Source organism: Lepidochelys kempii, chromosome 1 (genome assembly GCF_965140265.1).
Source record: "Lepidochelys kempii isolate rLepKem1 chromosome 1, rLepKem1.hap2, whole genome shotgun sequence".
Taxonomy (NCBI): Eukaryota; Metazoa; Chordata; order Testudines; family Cheloniidae; genus Lepidochelys; species Lepidochelys kempii.
This window is the reverse complement of record NC_133256.1, coordinates 212700051-212725136: the sequence shown is the minus strand read 5'-3', so window position 1 is coordinate 212725136 and position 25086 is coordinate 212700051. Positions and strand designations below refer to the sequence as shown.

Sequence of the window (25086 nt, the reverse complement as noted above, 5' to 3'; positions counted from 1 at the left end):
ATACTGTGTCAGATCAAAGGTCCATCTAACCCAGTATTCTGTCTTCCGACAGCGGCCAATGCCAGGTGCCCCAGAGGAAATAAACAGAACAGATAATCATCCAGTGATCCATCCCCTGTCGCCCATTTCCATCTTCTGGCAAACAGAGGGTAGGGACACCATCCCTGCCCATCCTGGCTAATTGCCATTGATGGACCTATCCTCCATGAATTTATCTAGTTCTTTTTTGAACCCTGTTATGGTCTTGGTCTTCACAACATCCTCTGGCAAAAAGTTCCACAGGTTGACTGTGCGTTATGTGAAAAAATACTTTCTTTTGTTTGTTTTAAACCTGCTGCCTATTAATTTCATTTGGTGACCCCTAGTTCTTGTGTTATGAGAAGGAGTAAATAGCACTTCCTTATTTACTTTCTCCACACCAGTCATGATTTTATAGACCAATCATATCCCCCCTTAGTCGCCTCTTTTCCAAGCTGAAAAGTCCAAGTCTTATTAATCTCTCATCATACGGAAGCCATTCCATACTCCTAATCATTTTTGTTGCTCTTTTCTGAACCTTTTCCAATTCCAATATATCTTTTTTGAGATGGGGCAACCACATCTTCACTCAGTTTTCAAGATGTGGGCGTATCATGGATTTACATAGAGGCAGTATTATCTATCCCTTTCTTAATGATTATGAACATTTTGTTTGCTTTTTTTGACTGCTGCTGCACATTGAGTGGATGTTTTCAGAGAACTATCCACAAAGACTCCAAGATCTCTTTTTTGAGTGGTAACAGCTATTTTTAGACCCTATCATTTTATATGTATTGTTGGGATTATGTTTTCCAATGTGCATTACTTTGCATTCATCAACATTGAATGTCAATTGCCATTTTGTTGCCCAGTCACCCAGTTTTGTGAGATCCTTTTGTAGCTCTTCACAGTCTGCTTGGGACTTAATTATCTTGAGTAGTTTTGAATCATCTGCAAATTTTGCCACCTCACTGTTTACCCCTTTTTCCAGATCATTTATGAATATGTTGAATGGGACTGGTCCCAGTACAGACCTCTCGGGACACCACTATATACCTCTCTCCATTCTGAAAACTGACCATTTATTCCTACCCTTTCTTTCCTATATTTTAACCAGTTACCAATCCACATGAGAGGACCTTCCCTCTTATCCCATGATAGCTTACTTTGCCTTAAGAGCCTTTGGTGAGGGACCTTGTCAAAGGCTTTCTGAAAATCTAAGTACATTGGCCTGTAATTGCCCAAATCACTTCTGGAGCCCTATTTAAAAATTGGCATCACATTAGCTATCCTCCAGTCATTTGGTACAGAGGCTGATTTAAATGATAGGTTACAAACTACAGTTAGTAGTTCTGCAATTTCACATTTGAGTTCCTTCAGAACTCTTGGGTGAATACTATTTGGTCCTGGTGACTTATTACTGTTTAGTTTATCAATTTGTTCCAAAAACTCTTCTAGTAACACCTCAATCTGGGACAGTTCCTCAAGTTTATCACCTGAAAAGAATGGCTCAGGTTTGGGAATCTCCCTCACATCCTCAGTTGTGAAGATCAATGCAAAGAATTCATTTAGTTTCTCCACAATGGCCTTATCATCCTTGAGTACTCCTTTAGAATCATAGAACCATAGAATATCAGGGTTGGAAGAGACGTCAGGAGGTCATCTAGTCCAACCCCCTGCTCAAAGCAGGACCAATCCCCAATTTTTGTCCCAGATCCCAAATGGCCCCCTCAAGGTTTGAACTCACAACCCTGGGTTTAGCAGGCCAATGCTGAAACCACTGAGCTATCCCTCCCTCCCATGTAGCATGTTGATTGTCCAGTGGCCCCACTGATTATTTAGCAGGCTTCCTGCTTCTGATGTTTTTGCTATTACTTTTTGAATTTTTGTCTAGTTGTTCTTCAAATTCTTTTTTGGCCTTCCTAATTATATTTTTACATTTCATTTGCCAGAGTTTATGCTCCTTTCTACTTTCCTCAATATGATTTAACTTCCACTTTTTAAAATATGCCTTTTGTGTCTCACTGCTTCTTTTACTTCGTCGTTTAGCCACTGTGGCACTTTTTATGTTCTCTTACTATGTTTTTTAATTTGGGGTATACATTGAAGTTGAGCCTCTATTATGGTGTCTTTAGAAAGTTTCCATGCAGCTTGCAGGGATTTCACTTTTGGCGCTGTACCTTTTAATTTCTGTTTAAATAACTTCCTCATTTTTGTGTAATTCTCCTTTCTGAAATTAAATGCTACAGTGTTGGGCTGCTGTGGTGTTTTCCCCATCACAAGGATGTTAATTTTAAATTATATTATGGTCACTATTACTAAGCGGTCCAGCTATATTCATCTCTTGGACCAGATCCTGTGCTCCACTTAAAACTAAATCAGGAATTGCCTCTCCTCTGGTGGGTTCCAGGACTAGCTGCTCCAAGAAGCAGTCATTTAAGGTGTCAAGAAACTTTATTTCTGCATCCTGTCCTGAGGTGACATGTACCCAGTCAATATGGGGATAGTTGAAATCCCCCATTATTATTGAGTTTTTTATTTTTATAGCTTTTCTTTTCTTTTATAGCTTTTACAGTCACTATCACCATCCTGGTGAGGTGGTGGGTAATATATCTCTATGGCTATATTCTTATTAGAACATGGAATTACTATCCATAGAGAATCTATGGTACAGTTTGGTTCATTTAAGTTTTTTACTTAGAATCATAGAATATCAGGGTTGGAAGGGACCCCAGAAGGTCATCTAGTCCAACCCCCTGCTCAAAGCAGGACCAATTCCCAGTTAAATCATCCCAGCCAGGGCTTTGTCAAGCCTGACCTTAAAAACCTCTAAGGAAGGAGATTCTACCACCTCCCTAGGTAACGCATTCCAGTGTTTCACCACCCTCTTAGTGAAAAAGTTTTTCCTAATATCCAATCTAAACCTCCCCCACTGCAACTTGAGACCATTACTCCTCGTTCTGTCATCTGCTACCATTGAGAACAGTCTAGAGCCATCCTCTTTGGAACCCCCTTTCAGGTAGTTGAAAGCAACTATCAAATCCCCCCTCATTCTTCTCTTCTGCAGGCTAAACAATCCCAGCTCCCTCAGCCTCTCCTCATAACTCATGTGTTCCAGTCCCCTAATCATTTTTGTTGCCCTTCGCTGGACTCTCTCCAATTTATCCACATCCTTCTTGAAGTGTGGGGCCCAAAACTGGACACAGTACTCCAGATGAGGCCTCACCAATGTCGAATAGAGGGGAACGATCACGTCCCTCGATCTGCTCGCTATGCCCCTACTTATACATCCCAAAATGCCATTGGCCTTCTTGGCAACAAGGGCACACTGCTGACTCATATCCAGCTTCTTGTCCACTGTCACCCCTAGGTCCTTTTCCGCAGAACTGCTGCCTAGCCATTCGGTCCCTAGTCTGTAGCTGTGCATTGGGTTCTTCCATCCTAAGTGCAGGACCCTGCACTTCATTTGTTTCTATGCTTTCTTTCACATATCCTACCCGTATTTTATCATCTTTCATCCTCTCCTCCTCACTAGGACATAGAGAGTCTCCATTAATAGATCCTCCTCTAAGGGATGTCTCTGTCTGAACCACATGCTCCTCTGCACCTGTCGGCTTTCCCCCAGCCCTTAGTTTAAAAACTACTCTATAACCTTTGTAATTTTAAGTGCCAGCAATCTGGTTCCATTTTGGTTTAGGTGGAGCCCATCCTTCCTGTATCGGCTCCCCCTTTCCCAAAAAATGTCCCCAGTTCCTAATAAATTTAAACCCCTCCTCCCTAGACCATCACTCATCCACACATTGAGACCCTGCAGTTCTGCCTGTCTAACTGGCCCTGCACGTAGAACTGGAAGCCTTTCAGAGAATGCTACCATGCAGGTCCTGGAGTTCAATCTCTTACCTAGCCGCCTAAATTTGGCCTCCAGGACCTCTCTCCTATCCTCCCCTATGTCATTGGTACCTACATGTACCACGACCACCGGCTCCTCCCCAGCACTACCCATAAGCCTATCTAGAGGTCTCAAGAGATCCACTACCTTTGCACCAGGCAGGCAAGTCACCATGTGGTTCTCCCAGTCATGTGTATGTGTGAGTGAATTGCATTTGATTGTGTCTGAGCAGTACTTGAACTCCTACAGGAACTTTGTTTTCTCTCCCCTGCCTCACCAACATCAAAAGACCCCAAATCCTAATGAACATTCCTCCAGCTGAGAAGCACTAGACTGCACCTTCTGCAAGTAAGAAGCCTGGCTGTGGAATCAGTTAAGGTAAGAAGAATTTCTGCCATGTAAGACCCTAGAAAACATTAAAACAGGCACCAGAAGTAAAAATGGCAGGCAAGGAGGTTCTATCTGGAAAGTAGTTAATACCATGCAGTGAAGTGCATTGCATGATACAAAGGCAACTTTTAGAGAAAAAGCAGGCTTCAAGAGATGAGACAAGATATGAAAAATTAATTACATTGAAAATCCAGCAGATTCATAGCTGGATTTTGGGAGAAATGAAAATTAAGCACATGTTCATGTGTGAAACTCCCGTGCTGCATCAGGGGATAATGAGCCATAGCCATGTACATAGAAGCATCACAGTCTCAAGGGGGAATGAAAAGAAGGTTACTCAGTAGGGTGACCAGATGTCCCGATTTTATAGAGACTGTCCCAATATTTGGGGCTTTTTCTTATATAGGCTCCTATTACCCGCCACCCCCGGTTCCGATTTTTCACACTTGCTATCTGGTCAGCCTATTACACAGTGCAGTAATGGAGATTCTTTGAGGTGTGCATTCCCATGGGTGCTCCACTTTAGATGTGCTTGTGTCCCTGCATCTAGGACCGGAGATCTTCAGTAGCAGTGCCCACTGCTATGTGTTCCTCCCTGTCTTGTGCTGCGAGCAGCAGCTATATCGTACTGTGCGGTCTGACCACCTTCAGTTCCTTCTCTACCACACAGTACATGTTTGAACTCCAAAGTAGAGGGGAGGAGGTCAGGTTGTGGAGCATCCATAGGGACACACATCTGGAAGAACCTCAGTTACTGTACAGGGTGAGTAACATTTCCTTCTTCTTTGAGTAGTGTCCCTGTGGGTGCTCCATTTTAGGTGACTGTAGAGCAGTGCCCTAGGGCTTCGGAGTTGGATTTGTTAAAGAGGATAGAACAGTCTGTCCCAGTAGAGTATCTGATGCTGAGTCCTGGATGATCGCGTAATGTTGTGTGAATATGTCCGTTGATGCCCACGGTGACTGCTTTACAAATGTCTGTAATTGCACATTGTTCAGGAAGGCTATCAAAGTGGAAAACAATCGAGTAGAATGTGTTTGAATTTGTGGTGGGTGCTGTAGATTATGTGGCCGGTTGCAAAGATGAAGGTACTCAGAAATCCATTTTGAAAGCCTTTGTTTGGATATGGCAGATCCTCTTGATCTTTCTGTAGACAGGAATAATCATGGCAACTTGCTGAATGATTTAGTTTTTTGACATAGAAGATCAATGCCCTTCTAACATCTAAGATGTGAAATGTGGCTGCTCACTTATTTTCTTGTGGTTTGGGGAAGAAGGCTGAAAGGTGAACAGGCTGGTTCAGATGAAACAGTACTTTGGGTAGGAATTTTGGGTGTGGTTGTAATGTGACCTTATCCTTGAAGAAGATTGTGTATGGGGGGGAGGGGTACACCAGGAGGGCCTCTATTTCCCCTACCCGTCGGGCAGATGTGACGGCTATGAGAAAGTGTGTCTTCATGGATAGCTGTACATAGGAACAGGTCACCGTGGGTTCAAATGGGGAGCTGATGAGGCATAAGACTATGCTGAGAACCCAAGGTGGGGTGGAATCTCAGACTTCAGGATACAGGTTTTGAAGGCCCTTGAGAAATCTTTTTGTTATCATGTAGGTAAATACTGAACAATCATCAGTCTTATGATGGAATGCCGCAATGCCGGCAAGGTGTACCCGAATGGAGCTTGTAGCTAGTCCTGACCTTTTGAGCTCTGTAGGATGCAATGCAGTAAAGGAGCACTCAGTGCTGTGACATGTTTGTTGTCTCACCAAGATGGACTAGATCCCTCTGGAGTGGAAAAGAGGTCCTGACTCACTGCGCCACTGGATGACTCTGCTGTGTGCTCCACGTAGTCCTCCAACTTCACCTCCTCATCCATGACTTCATCCTTGGGGTCAGGTCCACTGTCTGCCCCGTCCAGCCCTGCTGAAGTATCCACAGGCTCTTGATAATGGAAGTGGGGGTCACTGCCCAGGATGATGTCCAGCTCCATATAGAAGTGGCAGGTCTTCAGTTCAGCACCAGAGTGACCGTCTGCTTCCCTTGCCTTCTGGTATGCCTGCCTCAGCGACTTTATCTGAGCTCGGCACTTCGTGTTGCATTTGTAGTTCTCTGCCCACAGGTATCAAAGTTCCTATGGCAGGAGCGCAGCTGGGACTGGACAGCCTACTTTCCCCCTATAACTCAGCAGATCCAACAACTCAGCTGTGGTCCAAGCGGGAGAGCATTTGCTGTGTAGAGCCACCATGGTCACCTGGGAAGATGCAATGTGAGCTCTCCACACCAAGCAAACAGGAAGTGGAATTTTAAAAATTCCTGAGCCTTTAGAAGGGGCAGGCTGGATGCCTGTGTACCTGGAGGTCATTTACAGCAATAAACCCAAGCGTGGTGTCTGCACGGACACTGCATCAATCTAACTTTGCTGCAAAAAGCTCCATGCCTCTTGTCAAGGTGGTTTTATTTTGTCGGCAAAAGCAGCTTTGTAGTGTGTACACCTCCACTGTTTGGTCAACAAAAGCTGCCTTTTGTCGACAAAACTCTTTAGTGTAGACAAGGCCTTTGGCCCTTATATCTAACTGAGGCATGGGGCTTAAGACAAACCCATCTCATCAACTTCTCCCATTGGCTACCTTAGGCAGCTCCCCGCTTATGGTGCTGAACTTCGTGAATTACAGCGTAATGCACCTGTCTCTCCCCATTCATTGTGTAGGGAGCCAAGGCACCTAACTCAGGCTTTGTGGATTGCTATGTTGTTCCAGTGATTTTCTGGGCACCTAAAAGTTAGGTGTTGCAATACCTATATCCATGTGTGGAACTGAGGCTTTGTGCCTCAATTTCCACCTCTGTAAAACAGAGATAATTTCATATAGCCACCTTTATAAAACACTTTTGAAATCTATAGAAGAAAAGTGTTGTTACTTATTCAGCCTCTGACTGACTGGAATGTTTTTGAGAGACCCAGAAATCTTTCCCCAGTGACCTGTCAAGTTTTTCTGACTTGGAGGGAGTTCTTTATTCAGAATTAATTTTAAGGAAATTTTCAAAGTCTCTCCTTTTTCTGATGAAAGATTTTGTTTTGCGCATTTCATTAATGCATTTGAAACCTCAATTACATCTTCATTCTGATTGCCCTGTCTTCATCTGCATGAAGCATACATTTGACTCTCTGAACAGGGCTGATATCCTGGCTATTTAGGCATGAGGTATGTACAGAATTATTGCAAAGTATTCTATATAAGGGGCAAGGGGAGAGAATACCTTGTTACAAAGGGACAGAGGTGCCAAAGTGCCATTTAGGCCCCTAAGGTTAACACTAGGTACCCATGAGATCCTCAGCTAGGTACCCCACACTCGACTGTCACCTAACTCTATAGGCACCTGAAGTTCCTGGGTACCTGAAATTTCTGCTGGTAAAGTCATTAGGTGCCCAAATATATCTGCCCCTGCCCAAAGCAACAGAGGAAGTGGTACCCACGTCATGGGGCTGTTGTGAAGTTGACACCACTCCCCTATGGTTCCAGTCCAGCAAAGCATATGCATAACTTCAAATATATGAGTAATCCTATTGGCTTCAGGGAGAGGACGCTAATGCTTAAAATTTCAGAACATGCTTAAGTGCACTGCTGAATCAGGGCCTAGTTCATTAGTGGCTCTAAAGCATTTTTGATCCTTAGATAGAAGGTGATAAAGCACGAAGTCTTATGAGTCACTTAGGATGGCCCAGTGCTTGGGGCATTAGCCTGGGATATGGGAGACCCACATTCATTTCCTAGCTCGACCGTGGACCGCCTGTGAGACCATGGGCAAGTAACTCAGTCTGTGCCTCATTCCACAGCAGGGGTCCTAACAAGGAGATGGCCCACTGGGATAAATCTGTCTGTTGAAACAGCAGGAAAATGACAACCCTACAACTGAGTCAGTCACAGGGTATATCCTAGACTGGGGGGACCGTAAGTTCAAATACCTGGATTCTATTCCTGGTTTTGCCACTGACTCACTATGTGACCTGGGAGAAGTTATAGGCCAAGGACCTGACCATATGAGCCACAGAACAAACTCCCATTGAGGTTGATGGAAGTTAAGGACATTCAGCATCTCATAGGATCAGTCCTTAAAATTAGATTTTAGAAATCAGTAAGAATATTTTTATCTTAATTAATGCAAGACTCTGGCCCTAGCATGCAAGAAGTGCAGGGAGAAACACTACACCGAACAGACATGTAAATGCAGTGGGGCTGTCAAGCAATTAAAAAATTAATTGTGATTAATTGCACAATTAAAAAAATTAATCACAATTAATCGCACTGTTAATCAATAATAGAATACCATGTATTTAAATATTTTGGATGCTTTTTTACATTTTCAAATATATTGATTTCAATTGCAACACAGAATACAAAGTGTAAATGCTCACTTTATATTTATTTTTGATTACAAGTGTCTGCACTGTAAAAAGACAAAAGAAATAGTATTTTTCAATTCCCCCAATACAAGCACTATAGTGCAATCTCTTAATCATGAAAGCTGAACTTACAAATATAGAATTATGTACAAAAATACTGCATTCAAAAATAAAACAATGTAAAATTTTAGACCTTGCAAATCCACTCAGTCCTACTTCTTGTTCAACCAATCACTCAAACAAGTTTGTTTACATTTGCAGGAGATAATGCTGCCTGCTTCTTATTTACAATGTCACCTGAAAGTGAAAACAGGCATTCTCATTGCACTGTTGTAGCCCGCATCGCAAGATATTTTTGTGCCAGATGCACATATGTCAACCACCATTCCAGGGGATATGCGTCCATGTTGATGATGAGTTCTGCTCGAAAACCATCCCAAACAGTGCAGACTGACACATGTTCATTTTCATTATCTGAATCATAGAATATCAGGGTTGGAAGGGACCTCAGGAGGTCATCTAGTCCAATCTCCTGCTCAAAGCAGAACCAATCCCCAATTTTTGCCCCAGATAGCTAAATGGCCCCCTCAAGGATTGAACTCACAACCCTGGGTTTAGCAGGCCAATGCTCAAACCACTGAACAATCCCTCTTCCCTCCCCCCACAGTTAGCGGGCACCAGCAGAAGGTTGATTTTCTTTTTTGGTGTTTAGATTCTGTAGTATCCACAGCAGAGTGTTGCTCTTTTAAGACTTCTGAAAGCATGCTCCACACCTCCTCCCTCTCAGATTTGGGAAGGCACTTCAGATTCTTAAACCTCGGGTCAAGTGCTGTAGCGGTCCTTACAAATCTCACATTGGTACCTTCTTTGCGTTTTGTCAAATCTGCAGTGAAAGTGTTCTTAAAACGAACAACAGTGTGTGCTGGGTCATCATCCGAGACTGCTATAACATGAAATCTATGGCAGAACGCGGGTAAAACAGAGCAGGGGACGTATAATTCTCCCACAAGGAGTTCAGTCACAACTTTAATTAACCCATTATTTTTTTAATGAGCCTCATCAGCATGGAAGCACGTCCTCTGGAATGGTGGCCGAAGCATGAAGGGGCCTACGAATGTTTAGCATATCTGGCACGTAAATACCTGGCAATGCTGGCTACAAAAGTGCCATGCAAATGCCTGTTCTCACTTTCTGGTGATATTGTAAATAAGAAGAGGGCAGCATTATCTCCTGCAAATGTAAACAAACTTGTTTGTCTTTGCAATTGGCTGAAGAAATAGGATTGAGTGGACTTGTAGGCTCTGAAGTTTTACATTGTTTTGTTTTTGAGTGCACGTAACAAAAAAAATCTACATTTGTAAGTTCAAGTTTCAGGACAAAGATTGCACTACAGTATTTGTATAAGGTGAATTGGTAAATACTATTTCTTCTATCATTTTTACAGTGCAAATATTTGTAATCAAAATATACACTTTGACTTCAATTACAACACAAAATACAAGATATGTATGAAAATGCAGAAAAACATCCAAAATATTTAATAAATTGCAATTGGTAGTCTCTTGTTTAGCAGTGCGATTAAAACTGAAATTAATAGCGATTAATTTTAATCATGATTTTTTTGAGTTAATCGCGTGAGTTAACTGTGATTAATCGACAGCCCTAAAATGCAGCCCACAGGCAGCGGTGCCATGATGATGTATACAGGTCAAAGATTAAGGTGCATTTTCCCCCAGAGGTAAGTGGCATGAGGCTCTGCAGGTCAGTATGTGGGAGCACTGACAGAGCGAGGGATTCTAATATAATTGAACAGCATTAAGTGCTACAGGTCAGGACTGCGGTAAACTGGGAAAACTATCATAGAATCATAGAATATCAGGGTTGGAAGGGACCTCAGGAGGTCATCTAGTCCAACCCCCTGCTCAAAGCAGGACCAATCCCCAATTAAATCATCCCAGCCAGGGCTTTGTCAAGCCTGACCTTAAAAACTTCTAAGGAAGGAGATTCATCAGAAGGATGAAACAAGAGTTCCAGCGCTTCCCTGCACTGAGCCTGCAGTTTTCCTTTTTAGGGTGTTTCAACATGAGACTTAATAATAAATCCCAAAAGTGAACAGGGAATTTCCATTGCAATCAGCAGAGGGCAGCTGGCTTTTCAGTTCCAATTTAGATTCCATCACATTCACACACACAGGAAGTGACAGAAGGAGCAAGTGGGGCAGAGAAAATATAGAATACCATTAACTTACCTGCACTGCAGCTGGAAACAAGATGCCTTGGATCTCAGCTTTCCCATCTGACACCCTGCATCTTACTGTACTGCAAATGTGTGCTGGGAGGTGGGTAAACCAAAGAAGTGGGTCCCCACAGAACTTGATGTGATTTTTAATTATTAAGCTACCTGCACAATACAGGGCCCCAGTAACAGCAAGGAAACCAGAAGAGGAGACATAGACAACCACCCCCCACAATACTCCGTGCTGCTTAATCACATAGATGTGCAGATGGCATAGGTAAGACTTTAACCCTTTAACCCCTTCTCTATTTACAGCATTCTATAGAAGGGAAATGGTAAGATTTGCAGCTAGCAAAAGGAAGCACATGGAAGCAGACAAACAGTTTAATAATTTGCCTAACCAAAAGAAGGCTGAGGGGAAATATGATTGCTCTCTAGAAATATATCAAAGGAATAAATACCAGGGAGGGAGAGGAATTATTTAAGCTCAGTACCAATGTGGACACAGGAACAAATGGATATAAACTGGCCATCAGAAAGTTTAGACTTGAAATTAGACGAAGGTTTCTAACCATCAGAGGAGTGAAGTTCTGGAACAGCCTTCCAAGGGGAGCAGTGGGGGCAAAAGACATACCTGGCTTCAAGACTAAGCTTGATAAGTTTGTGGAGGGGACGGTATGATGGGATAGCCTAATTTTGGCAATTAATTGATGTTTATTAGCAGTAAATATGCCCACTGGCCTGTGATGGGATGTTAGATGGGGTGGGATCTGAGTTACTACAGAGAATTCTTTCCTAGGTGTCTGGCTGGTGAGTCTTGCCCACGTGCTCAGGGTTCAGCTGATCGCCATATCTGTGGTTGGGAAGGAATTTTCCTCCAGGGCAGATTGGCAGAGGCCCTGGAGGTTTTTCGCCTTCCTCTGTAGCATGGGGCACTTGCTGGAGGATTCTCTGCACCTTGCAGTCTTTAAACCATGATTTGAGGACTTCAATAGCTCAGACATAGGTTAGGGGTTTATTACAGGAGTGGGTGGGTGAGATTCTGTGGCCTGTGTTGTGCAGGTCAGACTAGACGATCATGATGGTCCCTTCTGACCTTAAAGTCTATGAGTCTAATATGTAAAGAGGGACAGAGGGTGGAGTAGGTGGAGCACTTGCCAGCTAAAACAGCCAGGAAACTGTAAAGTGGTACAGTTAGAGGGATGGAGTGGTTCAAGGAGTATTCAACATTCTGGAGGAGCCTGGCTGCTAGGAGTGGAGTCATGGCAGTTGCAAGAGAGGAGTCAGGCAATCAGGACGGGCACTGGGTGGGAATGTGGCTGAGCTTGGCTGCAGGCAGACAGTGATCAGGCAGCTCTTTTGAGAACATTAGCAGCAGGATCAGCACATGCTGGGTGGAGGTGCTAAATAAAGTTCAACCACCAACCCACACGAGAATGAGAACTTTTCTGTCCCAAGCCATTACAGTCAGGAATCTTATACTGATTTCAAATAAAGAGATCCTGTGGGGCTAACAGAACCTATCTTGCTGCTCTGGAATGGAGGCTTGTTTCAGGGACCTTTGCAGTTGTAAGACCCTCTCCCAAGTGACAGCGAGCTTGTAAATTTAGGCCTTAATGCCAAAGCCTGATGGAATAGGTATCCTGGTTTCCCCCTCCCATTCACAGCATGCCCCTTGAACCAGGGGCTCCTGTGGTAAAAAATGGTTACTAATGTTATGTAGCCAGTGTTGTTCAAGATGTATTTCACATGTCCATTCCACTCTCATGGTTTGCAGTTACCACAAATAGTTGGATTGACAAATGGACCGGTTTAGTCCTGTCTACATAGAATGCCAAAGCTTTTCTAACATCTAGGGTGTGTTAGTTTGCGCCTCTCTACTGGCATGTGGTTTTGGGTAAAATGTAGGTCAGTAAATCAAGTGGTTAATATGAAAATTAGATACATTAGAATGGAATCTCAGATGACAGCACAAATGTATTTTATCCTTAAGGTGGTGTGGATGTCAGAGCATGCAACTCAGCAACTCTCCTGGCCAAAGTGATGGCTACTAAGAAAGCCACCTTTAGTGATAGATAAAGCAAGGAACATGTTGCTAGAGGTTCAAAATGGAGGCCCCAGGAACCTTGACTAAACTAAGATCAAGTCCCAGGGGGAGAGGAGGGGAGACAGGTTCCCTTAGCTCAGGGATGGGCAAACTTTTCGGCCCAAGGGCCACATCTGGGTGGGGAAATTGTATGCAGGGCTGGGGCAGGGGGTTGGGGTGCAGGAGGGGTCCAGAGTGCAGGAAGGAGCTTAGGTCAGGGGTGTGGACTGTGGGAGGGGGCTCAGGGCAGGGAGCTTGGGTGCAGGAGGGATGTGGCAGGGGATTGGGGTGCAGGGGGGGGCTCCGCATGCTGCCCTTGCCATGCCTCCAGGTACCTCCCGTGAAGCTCCCATTAGCAGCGGTTCCCCATTCCCAGCCAATGGGAGCTGCGGGGAGCAGTGCCTGGAGGCAAGGGCAATGCACAGAGCACTCTGCCCCACCCGCCCAGGGGCAGCAGGGATGTGGTGCTGGCTGCTTCTGAGAGTGGCATGGGGCCCACAGCCCAACGGAGGGCAATCCCGCAGGCCGGATCCAAAGCCCTGAGGGGCTAGATCCGGACCGCGGGCCATAGTTTGCCCACCCGTGCCTTAGCTAAAGGTACAACTTTTCCAGGCCCTTCAAAAATCTGACTTTCATAGTTAGAAAAATACATAAACAGTTGTCCATGAGGATGGAAAGCTGATACAGCTGCCAAGTGGATCTTGAAAGCAATAACTGCCAACCATTGCTGTTTTAGGTGTAATAGTCCAGGCTATGGAAGATTGAGGACTGCACTGGTGAAACTCCAGATTAACGAGACCAGAGGGAAAAATGTTTCCACTTTGACATGTAAGTAGACCTGGTGGAGGGCTCTCTACTATTTAAAAAGACACTGCAAACTTTTTCTGAGCAAGACTCCTCCTTAGGATTTACCCATGGAGTTTCCAAGCTGTTAAATGAAGCCCCTTCAGTTTCAGATGGAGCAGCTGACTGTGATTTTAAGAGATTAAGTCTAGGTCCAATGGAAGCAAAATTGGAACCTCCATTGGCAGATGCAGTAGAGTGGAGAATTAGTGCTGCTGGGGCTATTAGTAAAGATCAGATGGGACCATGCTCTCGGGTTATACTAACACTCTGTGTAGGAGTGGGATCAGGGAAAAAGTGTAGCCGAGTTTGTCTGATCAGAGTAGAAGGAAAGCCTCAAGGAGCTGGGACTGTGACCTTCTAGGAAGCAACAATGATGGCCTTTCCTGTTGGTTTTGGTCGCAAATAGGTCTATCTGGATACATCTGTGCAGAAAGACCATTGTGAGAACAGCCTTTTCCCTTGACTTGAGGTAACGATCCAGAATATGAGCTTCCCCTAAACACTTTAAGCAGCTTGAGTGTGCGTTGCACACAGGCATTGGCCTAACACAAGAGATACAAGGTTGAAGTCTGGTGACTGAAGCATCCCTTGGCACAGAGAAATGGAAATCCCAAACCAGGGACCAAAAAAGAAACTAATCCTATCTACTATAAAACCAGAAAATTATTATAAATTTTCAAGAAAAATACACAGAGCATTTACTAAGGCACGTCAAGCAATTCCAATGACTGTCACGGGCAGTAAGAAGCAACTGAGGCGGCTTTGGGAAGCCTGGACCCCTTTATACCAGCATACAGTGGCATGCAGAAGAGGGCACTCAAACTGCCCTGATGGATACCACTGAGGGAAAAAAATTTCTGACAACTGCAGGTGGGGCATATACACACAATGGTGGAATGTGCAATCATTCAGAGAAGGGGACACACAGTTTGGTTACACTGGTTGCAAAAGCAGGAGGGTAGTCTCAGAGAGGGGATATTACAGGTGCTTTGTGACCACCGTACACTGGCTGTGTTGGCACAAAGTTGACACAACACAAGCATGTCTGAATTTTTCTGTAGTGTCCAGCATGCTTTTGGGCACTATAAACAAATCAAGTGTATTCATAACAGCAGCTATCATTTTGTTATCTAAGTGCTGAAAGATCAAAATATAGTAGTTCAGCTGTTTTAAAAGTAATCATGGAAGAGACACTTCTACCTTTCATTTGTTTTGTTTTTTGGTAGTTAAATCACTTTTATTTGTGAGGAACGTCACCCACACTGCACATTTTCTTATAGATCTTACAAAGGAAAGCAGAAATTTCTCCTCCCCGTGTCCTGAAATTAAGCAGGACTGGCACAAAAAACAAAAAAAAAAAAATCCCTCATCACACCTGGGAGGTTTTAGCACCAGCGTCCAGTAAAAAAGCTTTTGACTTAAAATTTCATTTCTTTGGTTGGGGTTTTCCCCCCCACCTTCTCTTTTCTTAGTTTGGTACCAAAAGAAAAACTGGAGGGGAAAAAAATATATATATATAATAGCGAAATGGTGACATTTTAAAAATCCCCGCAGTTGCCGTGGAAGCTGGGGAGGTCGCTCTGACTCTCATTCTCTCTCTCTCTCTCTATGCGTCTGTTGCAGGCGTTCCCTGGATCTCGGCTGCTGGTATATTTTTTATTTCTCTTAAGTTCCGATGTTTCAAATCTTCATTGTTTTCATCACTTGTTTTCATTTTATTGCTTGGATCTTTCTTTGGTGTTATTTTTGTAATTACACTTTAGGACACCTGTAGGAAAGGTCAAATCGAACAAGTGATTTCTTTATTTAATTCTTCAAATATCCCCCCTCCATTAACTCCTAGGCCTTGTCTCCACTAACTTTTAACCAAGTTTGTAGCTACAACAGCAAGGAATGTGGTATAAAACAATAAACCTGTAAGACTATTGGCTCTAAGAACAGCTTTTATCCTTGTACAACATGGCTAGTAGCTGTGACCAGTCACAGTGTGCTTCCCTTCTCAGTGACCTTGTCTGGAACATGATTGTCTACTTGTAACCAGTTAAATTTCACTTATTTTGCAGTGTAGACGGACCCCCACTTCCCAACAATGCTTGTATAACCAGTTGGTCCACCGTCCTCCAAGAACTTTGAGGACGTGGTCATCCTGCAGTGTACTGCATTCCAAGTTGCTGGTGTTGCTCTACGTGCATGTCCACCAGGCACTCTGCCCCCTGCTGAGGTGCTCTGCGACAGTACCAGACATTCCCAAAATGCACTGACAAACACAGTGAGGTAGTGTAGCAAGTACAGACACAAACACCATTGACACATGGCTGTGTCATGAAAAATGCTCCTGTATGGACACAGCTCACCCAGGTTTGTCTCAGCTGCACGTCTCATGACCTAGTTACAAAGATACTGTTGAGTCTTATATGCATATCATCTAAAAATTGTCTGATGGAAAACTGACTTTACTGGAACAGTGTGATTAACACAGTTGTATCCCAATACAATCATAAAAACAGTTTGATATTCCTTGTATGGATGGGAAGAAAAAGCATGGCCTCATGTTATGCAATTATGGTACACAGGCCTTTAAATATCAGGGGCCCTAATCCATCTCTGATGCAATTCCTTTGATATCAATGGAGTTATGCCAGGATGTCATCTGGCCCCAAGGCTGAGCCCCAAGTAAAATCTTCAGGATTGCTCCTGATCCATTCTATTCTGAGATGAAGTCTCTCTTGCAGCCATGTTCCTCACCCCTATTCCTAATGTCTGGTCTTCCGCCCACACCAAAGTCCTAGATGAAGTGTGGGTTGGATATGAGCATGGGGGCAGACCCCAAAAAACAGAGAAAAATAATCTTTAGGGAGGGGAAAAAAATGGAAAATAAGGAGGAACAGGTTGGACTTCAAGTGTCAAGAAAAGGAAACCTCCATCTAGAAATGTCTCTGGGACTGGGGCAGTGGACCCTGCACACACAGCTAAGAGAACTGCTGAAGATTTGAGAATCATTTCTGTGCTATGGAATATAATTGTGGCGCCAGCTGCCCAAGGCTCCATGGCTGCCATCAAATAAACCCAACTCCCTCCAGCTGCAGTGTCTGAGAGGATATTGTCAGGTGACTTTTGTGAGCCTGTCATGGAGACAGACAGCCCTGTCAATGTGCAAAGGGGAAATTAAGATGGTAGTGGCCTGCTAATTACTAGGCCATAGAGCAGTGGTCTCCAACATTTTTACACCCAAGATCACTTTTTGAATTTAAGTGCAACCCAGGATCTGCCCTGCCCCACCCCCGAGGCCCTGCCCCTTCCCCAAAGCCCTGCCTCACTCACTCCATCCCCCGCACACTCTGTCACTCGCTCTTCCCCATCCTCACTCACTTTCACCAGGCTGGGGTTGGGGTTCAGGAGGCGGTATGGGCTCTGGGCTGGGGCCGAGGGGTTTGCAGTGTGGGAGGAGGCTCTGGGCTGAGCCTGGGGCAGGGGGTTGGGGTGCAGGAGGGGGTGAGGGCTCTGGGAAGGGGGTCAGGGCTGGGGTGTGGCCTCCCACCAGGCAGCACTTACCTCCAGCGGCTCTTGGTTGGCGGTGCAGCGTGGCTACCGCTAAGGCAGGCTCCCTGTCTGCTCCAGCCCCACGCTGCTCCCGGAAGGGGCCAGCGCACCCTGCTGCCCCTGGGGTGGGTGGCACCTGGCTCCATGCGCTGCCCCCTCTGCAAGCTCTGCCCCCGCAGCTCCCATTGGCCACAGCTCCCCGTGCCCGGCCAATGGGAACTGTCGGGGCGGTGCTTTCAGGCAGGAGCAGTGCTCAGAGGGAGACCCCTAGCCCCACGCCACCTCCATGGCCGTGCTGGCTGCTTCCAGGAGCGGCATGTGGCTGGGGCAGGCAGGGAGCCTGTCTTAGCGGCAGCCCTGCCGGAGATCGCGATCAACTGGAAGATCCTCTAGGATTGACCAGTTGGTAACCAATGCCATAGAGCGAAGGAGAAAATTTCGCTCAAACTCTGGATTTTCCTATATTCCTTACCTGAGGGATGGTAAAGGTGCCTTGGGAGCCGGACATTATTCAGCACTGCTCTGCTCGGTCACTGGAGCAGGGTTCTCAGCAGGTATTTCGGCCACCTTGGTCTGAAAGAACATAGTTGCATGGAATAGGCAAAGTGATGATTTCCAGCCCCTTCCTCTATTCAGTATTAGTATCAATAATTGAGGCTTGGAAATCCCAAGAAAAATGAATCCTCAAACATTGACCATAGTAGAGTTTTGCCTTTAGCACACTACTTCCAATTCAGCTCCAGCACGGAAGGAGGAGATCAACTGTCTCATGTGGTTTGCAGAATGAGACTCAGTGCCTTTCATCGCTAAGCTTCTTGCTGGACTCTGCAACTAGGTCATTGGGACTGACTGGTTCAAAACAATCAAGGAATGGGATTTGAAGCCTTCACATCCAGGGCATTGATTCCAATACAGACCCTGTTTGAAGAGAGATGGATGGCTCAGAGGGAATGGGGAAAGGCAGTGGAGTTCCATCACCTCAAGGACACTGGATCCAGTTCAGAAATGGCCAACAGTTATTCCCATCTGATGGCTGTTTACCATCCTGTGTGAAATGAGTTGGTTCTTGAGCAAGTTTCTAGTAGGACAGGTGATTATATCAAATACAACCACCCTCACATATAGCACCAGTTTTGGCAGCCTCAACACTTACCTATGATATCCCCTGCCCATGCCTTTCAGCACAGGGTTAGGGACACGGGCAGCAGGAGAGGGAAGCTAATAGCTACAGAGCTGTCTTAGGTGTGCATGTTGGCAGCACCAGTCCCAGAACTCAATATACCTCTCCCCATTGCCAGGGATGCTCTCACCTCACTGCCATCTTGGGATGGAGCATTGGGCGGGCGGGGTCGTCGCCGATAATTGTATGGGCGCCGGTATCCACGACGGGATGGCTGCTGGCTCATAGCATTAGCCTCATGCTGGTTCTCCTTGTTTTCAGCCTCTCCGACCACTGGTGCAGGGCGTGGACGTGGGGGTCCTCTGAACAGGAGGAGATGCAGAGAAAATAGATATTTAAAAAAAAAAAAAAAAAAATCAGTAATTGCTACCAGTAGAACCTCCCCAAGTGATAAGAGTCATCTCAAACAAGTTCCCTTTCAACTCCAGCAGACCAAACTTGAACTGGGTTCAGCTGTGAATCAGAGATGGTGCAGACCCATGAATTCATCCAATCTATCTCCCTGCAGCTACAAAGGACAAGATACCCACCCCAACCCCTTGTAGGCTTCCTTTCCTACCCTACAAGAACACTGTCGGAGAGTGTCAAGCCAATACAATTGAAAACGGTGACCAAAAAACTTACTGCCCACCACCCAGTTTCCATTAGTTATGTGGCTTAAGCCATCCTGACCCTCACCGTAGGAGCTAGGGGCCAATACAGCTTTCCAAAAAAAGAGGTTTAACAGCAAAGCCACAGTCTCTCTGGATTTACAGCAGGGCAAAATCCTGCCCACTGATCTCACACAGAAAACAGTATGTAATTCACTAGCTTCAAATGTACAAGTGAGTGATGTCATCCCCATAGGAGGAGCGCACAGAGGGGATATGGGACTTAGTCAAGGTGCACAAGGCTTGTGTTTATGGCACTAAAGGATAATGATTCTAGTCCCAGTTCTAACAGAATGAGTGTGATTTATGCAGAGTCTGTGTGAAGAATGTGGAGTCATTACAGCTGAGCAGAAGATCTGACCTTACTCCAGATGAATGCAGTTCAGGGTACCTTATCTCACACTCACCATTCATGCCCTCTTTGTGGGATGAATGAGACACATTCAGGACAAGCATCTGAATGGTCCTTTCAAATTGGAGGGGCTTAGTTCATTAGAAGTGGGGCCAAGTCTCAAAAAAAGTTTGGTGGTTTCCAGGTTCAAGCCTCGGATGAAAATTAGGCAAGTCCTGATTTTACCTAAACCTGTTCCTTGTACCAGTCCTACTCATGAAACCAAAGAGGTCAGAGATCTCCACAACCGATGTGGTGGAAGCTCCATTGTGAGTCATTTAACACGAGGACTGGAGAATTTCCTGCTGAGTGAAGGGAACAATCCTATATTGCCAGTGGAGGATGTAAAACATGTAACCCAAAGAGAGTCCATGAACTTGCTGTTGGAAGGCACCAGCGCTCATGTGAAATCCACCTGACCTGTCACTGTGTTATTTTTATCCCAGTCATCTAACCAGTCATTTTGCTTTCTGGGGAGGAAGGGAGAAGTTCTCTAACCCCTCCCAAAAGCAGTCTGATGAGTGTCCCCCCCTTTAAAGTCACCACATTTTCTTACAGGAGTGGCAAGAATAACTCTGCAATACTCTCCTTTACCCAGCCAGTTATCTTGAGCATTCAAGAAACTTAGGGCATAGCTACACTTGCAGATGTAGAGCGCTTTGAGTTAAACCAGCCTCTGGAGAGCACAGTAGGGAAAGTGCTGCAATCTGTCCACACTGATAGCTACAAGCGCACTGACGTGGCCACGTTAGCAGCTCTTGCAGCGGCCACAGAGAGCAGTGCATTGTGGTAGCTATCCCAGTATGCAAGTGGCTGCAATGTGCTTTTCAAATGGGGGAGGGTGGAGGAGTGTGACAGGGAGTGTGTTGTGTGTATGTGGGGGGAGAGAGAGTGGGTTTTTGGGGGGCTGAGAGCATGTCAACATGCTGTCTTGTAATTTCAGACAGCAGCAGACCCCACCTCTCCCCCGCCTCTCTCTCACACACAGCATTCCACAGTAATGGTTGCTTTGTCTTGGGGCAGATAAGCAGCCGGCTGTCAGAAATGGAGCTTTCAAAGGGCACATCCGCATTCCTACAGCGAGTTCAAAACAATGAAAAGAGTGGCCACTTGACTTAAGGGGATTATGGGACATTTCCGGAGGCCGATCAGAGCGCAGGAATGCAACATCTTGTTCACACTGACGCCCAGGTGTTTCAGCCAAGGCGCAACAAGAGTTAACCTTCTTACTGAGGTGGAGTACCAGAAGTGCTCTAGCCATGGAGTCAGAGTGCCCTCTACGTGCCTTGCCAGTGTGGACGGGTAGTGAGCTAGGGCACCCAGGGCTGCTTTAATGCGCTCTAACTTGCAAGTACAGCCAAGCCCTTAGGCTTGCCTATACAGAGAAGACACTGTGGAATAAGCTGAAGTGTGAATTTAAAGCTCAATAGCTATTCCAGACTCTTATTCCACAGTAAGAGTGCCTTTGTGCAGTTTAGCTTAATCCAAGTGGACTTAATTTAAGACTTGGAAGTGGATTAAGCTAAACCACATGAAGGCACTCAGTTTGGAATAAGTGTACACACTAGAAAACTGTTGTGGAATAGCTATTTCCCCCATGCAGACAAGTCCTTAATCTTGAGGTCCTCCCTCAAACCTAGCCAATCCCCCCCAGTTCCTGCAGAAAGTGTCCGAACAGCAGGATACTACAGAGTAATTGCAATGCTCTGATTAAAATCAGGACTCTAACTGTCCTTTTAGATCTTGAAGGGTAAGACTCAAATAGTCTGTCTACACTGCAAAAAACCCAGTCAGCAAATTTTAGAGCCCAGGTCAACTGACTCTGGCTTGTGGAGCTCACACTACAGGGCTTAAAAAAAAAAAAAACAGCAAGTGTAGTTGTTCCAGCTTGAGCTGAAGCCCAGCTCTGAAACCCAGCACAGGGGTAGGGTCTCAGAACCTGGGCACCAGCCCAAGTTTCGCTGCTGCGTTGGGCTGTTGGTTGGTTTTTTGGGTGCAGTGTAGTCATACAGGAAAACAGGTAATGTGTGACAAATTTCAGAATGTTGCCAATTGTTGAGACACCAGAGACTAGGGAAGAGGAATCACATACCCTAGTTCCACACATTCTCATACCCGCAGGCAAGTCCCATCACCCCTCCTTCAGCTTCCCCTCTGTAAAATGGCGAGAATGCTTTTTACACACAAATCTTTGTAAAGTATTTTGAGTTCTGGGGATTCTGTACCAAAATGTTCTTAGGTACTATATAGGCACTGTGACAGCTTCAATCCAGTGGTAGCTTGGATAGGGGAGAGTGTATGGTACATACCTGCGATAGCGCGCGCGATAGGAGGGATTCCGATGAATTTGCTGATGAAGCTGTGCTCCTTCTGGGACCCCATCCTTGATTTCCCCATCACCACCCTAAGACCAAACAAAAGGATTATGGACATGTTGGCAGCTGATGGAGGATTTCTACACTACAGACGGTTGGAGTGAAAGCCAGCTAGTCCTTCCTCTTCTGATCATGGGACATGATATGAGAACAAAGGGGAACATGGTAAAATTAAACAACCAGTAAATTTAGAACAAAATCAAAGGTAATGTATGTTCATGCTGCATTTGGCTGACCTGTGGAACTCACTGCTGCAGGGCGTCAGTCAACAAATATGGCAAGTTTTTTTTAAAAGAAGATCGTATAACTTTGTCCATTAAAGGAACTGAGAACTCATACTTCAAGGTGCAAAATAATCAGTTGCAGGGGACAGAAGCTTTCAAAGCATTATACAATTAGCCAAGTGCATTATAGGGTTTTTTCCTTTTTTGGAATTGAAGGAATATTTAATATGCGAGGCACTATACTGGACTATATGGACCAACAAGCAGAACTGTCAGGAGCAAGATATCAGGGCAGATGGACCAGTGGTCTGTATGGCAATTCCTATGTACCAAAGAAGGAAGAACAACATGGTCAGAAGGCTCTTACTCTGACAAAGAAGAAAACTGGAAGTACACGAGAAAGCAATGCCCCTCCCCTTCCTCAAAGGAAACAGATGGTAGAAAAGCCACCTTAGGATGCTTATTCACTGCTCCAGAGAGGCAGAAACCTTACCAAAACTGCTTCTGACACATGCTTGGGAGTGCCCCAACCCTGGGCACCGTGTGTTCTTGTATTATTCATCATGGGGGGGGGAAGGGGGGTTTGATATATATCAGGTCCTTCCTGGGGCTTTTCTGCCTCCAAAGTTTCCTAGAGACACAGAGCTGCTCTAAAGACACTTGCAGTTTCACATGCTGTGCCTGCATATAGCTATGCCAACTATTTTTAGCAGCCTGACAGGGGCAGCTGCTGGGGTGGAGGAGGGGTGGAGAAAAGTAGGGAGTGGAATCAAGACAAAGAAAAAAAACAAACAGAGAGAGAGCATGTGAAAGAAAACAGCACATCAGGTAATGCCGTTTGTTGGTGGAAAAACTGACAGACAGAAAAGTAACCAGAGGAATCTCCATCAAATGCTGGCTAAATGGATAGTACTGGTAGAGGTAATCAAATACAATCTGAAAGGTGTGAACACCCAGGAGGGAAAGACAACTTGGACATTTAGAGTGGTTTGAGATAGAACTATTACTCTTATCCTTTTGGAATCAGAAGGCTTGCAACATGCTACAAAACAGGTGACAGTAAAATAATCCCATAGTTTCAGAACTCCCCCCCTACTTTCTTTCTTTACTTTCTTATGTTTCATGGGGTGGATAATGCCTGGGCACAGACTGAGTTAAGACAGACAGCTCTAGATCAATAGTTTCCTCCAAGCGAGATCCGTTGAACAGCAGATGATCCACAACAGGTGACATCTTTCAGAATTAGCAAAGGGGATGGCGGGAAGGATGGAGAGTTACTGGCTTGTCCACGAAGAATGAAAAGTTGGAGAACTACTGAAATATGAATACTACAAATGCATAGAGAGGCAACAAGTGTCCCATGGCTCCAGTGAACTCCACAGGTCATTGCAATAGAGATTACTGGGTTTCTCAATCACCTCTTCATCAGAGAAAGCTGAATCCTGCTGCCTCAGTCCTCCAAACCCTGCAATTACCATTTGAATGTCAGAATAATGTAACTGGATTATACCTTTTTGAGGGACAATTATATTGTTGTTTAATGAGGATGGAAGTGTACCAGCAGAAAATCAACCTGGAAGTTCAGTCACAACCGTGTCTGAATCACTCCACTGAGAAGCAAGTTCACAGACGTAGAGGCAGATGGGTCAGCAAGGGAGAAGGGAGCAGGGCAGGGAGGTAATCATAGTTTCCAGACGCTGTTTTACCTGCGTGCCATCAGCAGCATGGGAATAGACCCGTGAGCGACGGTCAAAGGTCTGTCCTGCGCGGTAAGGTGGGAAGAAGCGCTGCCGGTATTGTGGGCGGCGCAGCTGGTTCCGTGACCCTGGGATATGCCCTTCGGTGATGAGAGGATCCAATCCTTCACTGCTCCCGCTCCCCTCCTCCTCCTCCTCCTCACCCGGGTACTGACGAAGCAAAGAAACACAGAGTGAGAACCAGGAGGAGGAGGAGGAGGAGGGAGGGGGCAGATGTCAAACCAAGGCCTCCCCTACACAAAACCAATGTAATTCTAGACTGCACACACTTGAGCACCTTATCAGGGAGGAGACAGTCCCTTTCTGTGACTCCAGTGCGAATGCACCAGGTCAGCAACATCCAGTTCCAGGCACTGCAGTGCCAGAAGATGCAGTCACAATGAAGGGAATGAGGAGAAAACAAAAACAAAAACAAAACAAGAATGATGAAGGGGCTGGAAGGTCTGATTTAAGAGGGAAGGTGCAAAAGATGACATGCAGCCTATCTAAGGAACAACTCAACAGTGGGAAGGGGCATAATGTGAACATCAAGGAGCAGGAACTGATTTTAGGGAGAGGGAGGTACCACGGGCCATGACTGGAAGCAAATACCATTTCATCATTCCCTTTGTGTATTTGCCTACTCTGATCTTTGTGCCTTCTTCCACGCTAGCCACAGGCCTGCATTGTACTCCCTTATCCTAGCATGCATACCTACCAAATTTCTCCTCAAGACTTCCTTGCACTGCAAAGCCCAATGCAGATCAGCAGGCCCCTCCCGTACCCACTGCAATGGATGTGTGTGCTGTAGACAGATGATTACTAGAAAAGTCACACTCCCCCACATCTCTGAGAAGCCAAGACTAGAACCCTAGTCCTTCAGTTTGAACAATATAGGCCTGTACCATTTGAACTACAGGAAATCCCCTTTACCAGGCTTAGGGCAGGTATACACTTGCATCAGCACAGCTGTACCAATGCAGTTGCATGCTGTAGCGCTTCTGGTGAAGACGCTCTAAGCCAGTGGTGGGGAACCTGTGGCCTGCGAGACATTCTGCTAACGTTGACCGTCTGCAACAGTGGCTGCGGTTCACCATTCCCAGCCAATGTCCCTAGCACGTCCCTGCGGC

The 25086-nt window shown here is 45.4% G+C and overlaps 1 protein-coding gene across 2 annotated transcripts in view; it reads right to left on the bottom strand.

The window, feature by feature from the left end:
* Positions 1 to 15061: 15061 nt before the first annotated feature.
* The window catches only part of YBX3 (Y-box binding protein 3), a 37019-nt gene continuing 26994 nt past the window's right edge, over positions 15062 to 25086 (bottom strand). Inside the window, exons 6-10 of one of the 2 annotated variants that reach the window (XM_073312907.1) lie at positions 23927 to 24127; positions 21931 to 22025; positions 18711 to 18882; positions 17873 to 17973; positions 15062 to 15628 (exon numbers count right to left, since the gene is read on the bottom strand). In XM_073312907.1, coding sequence (XP_073169008.1) covers positions 17908 to 17973; positions 18711 to 18882; positions 21931 to 22025; positions 23927 to 24127 — 534 coding nt within the window. In that variant the 3' untranslated portion in view covers positions 15062 to 15628; positions 17873 to 17907. The remainder of the gene's footprint in view (positions 15629 to 17872; positions 17974 to 18710; positions 18883 to 21930; positions 22026 to 23926; positions 24128 to 25086) is intronic. The other variant, XM_073312913.1, reaches the window with a different exon arrangement.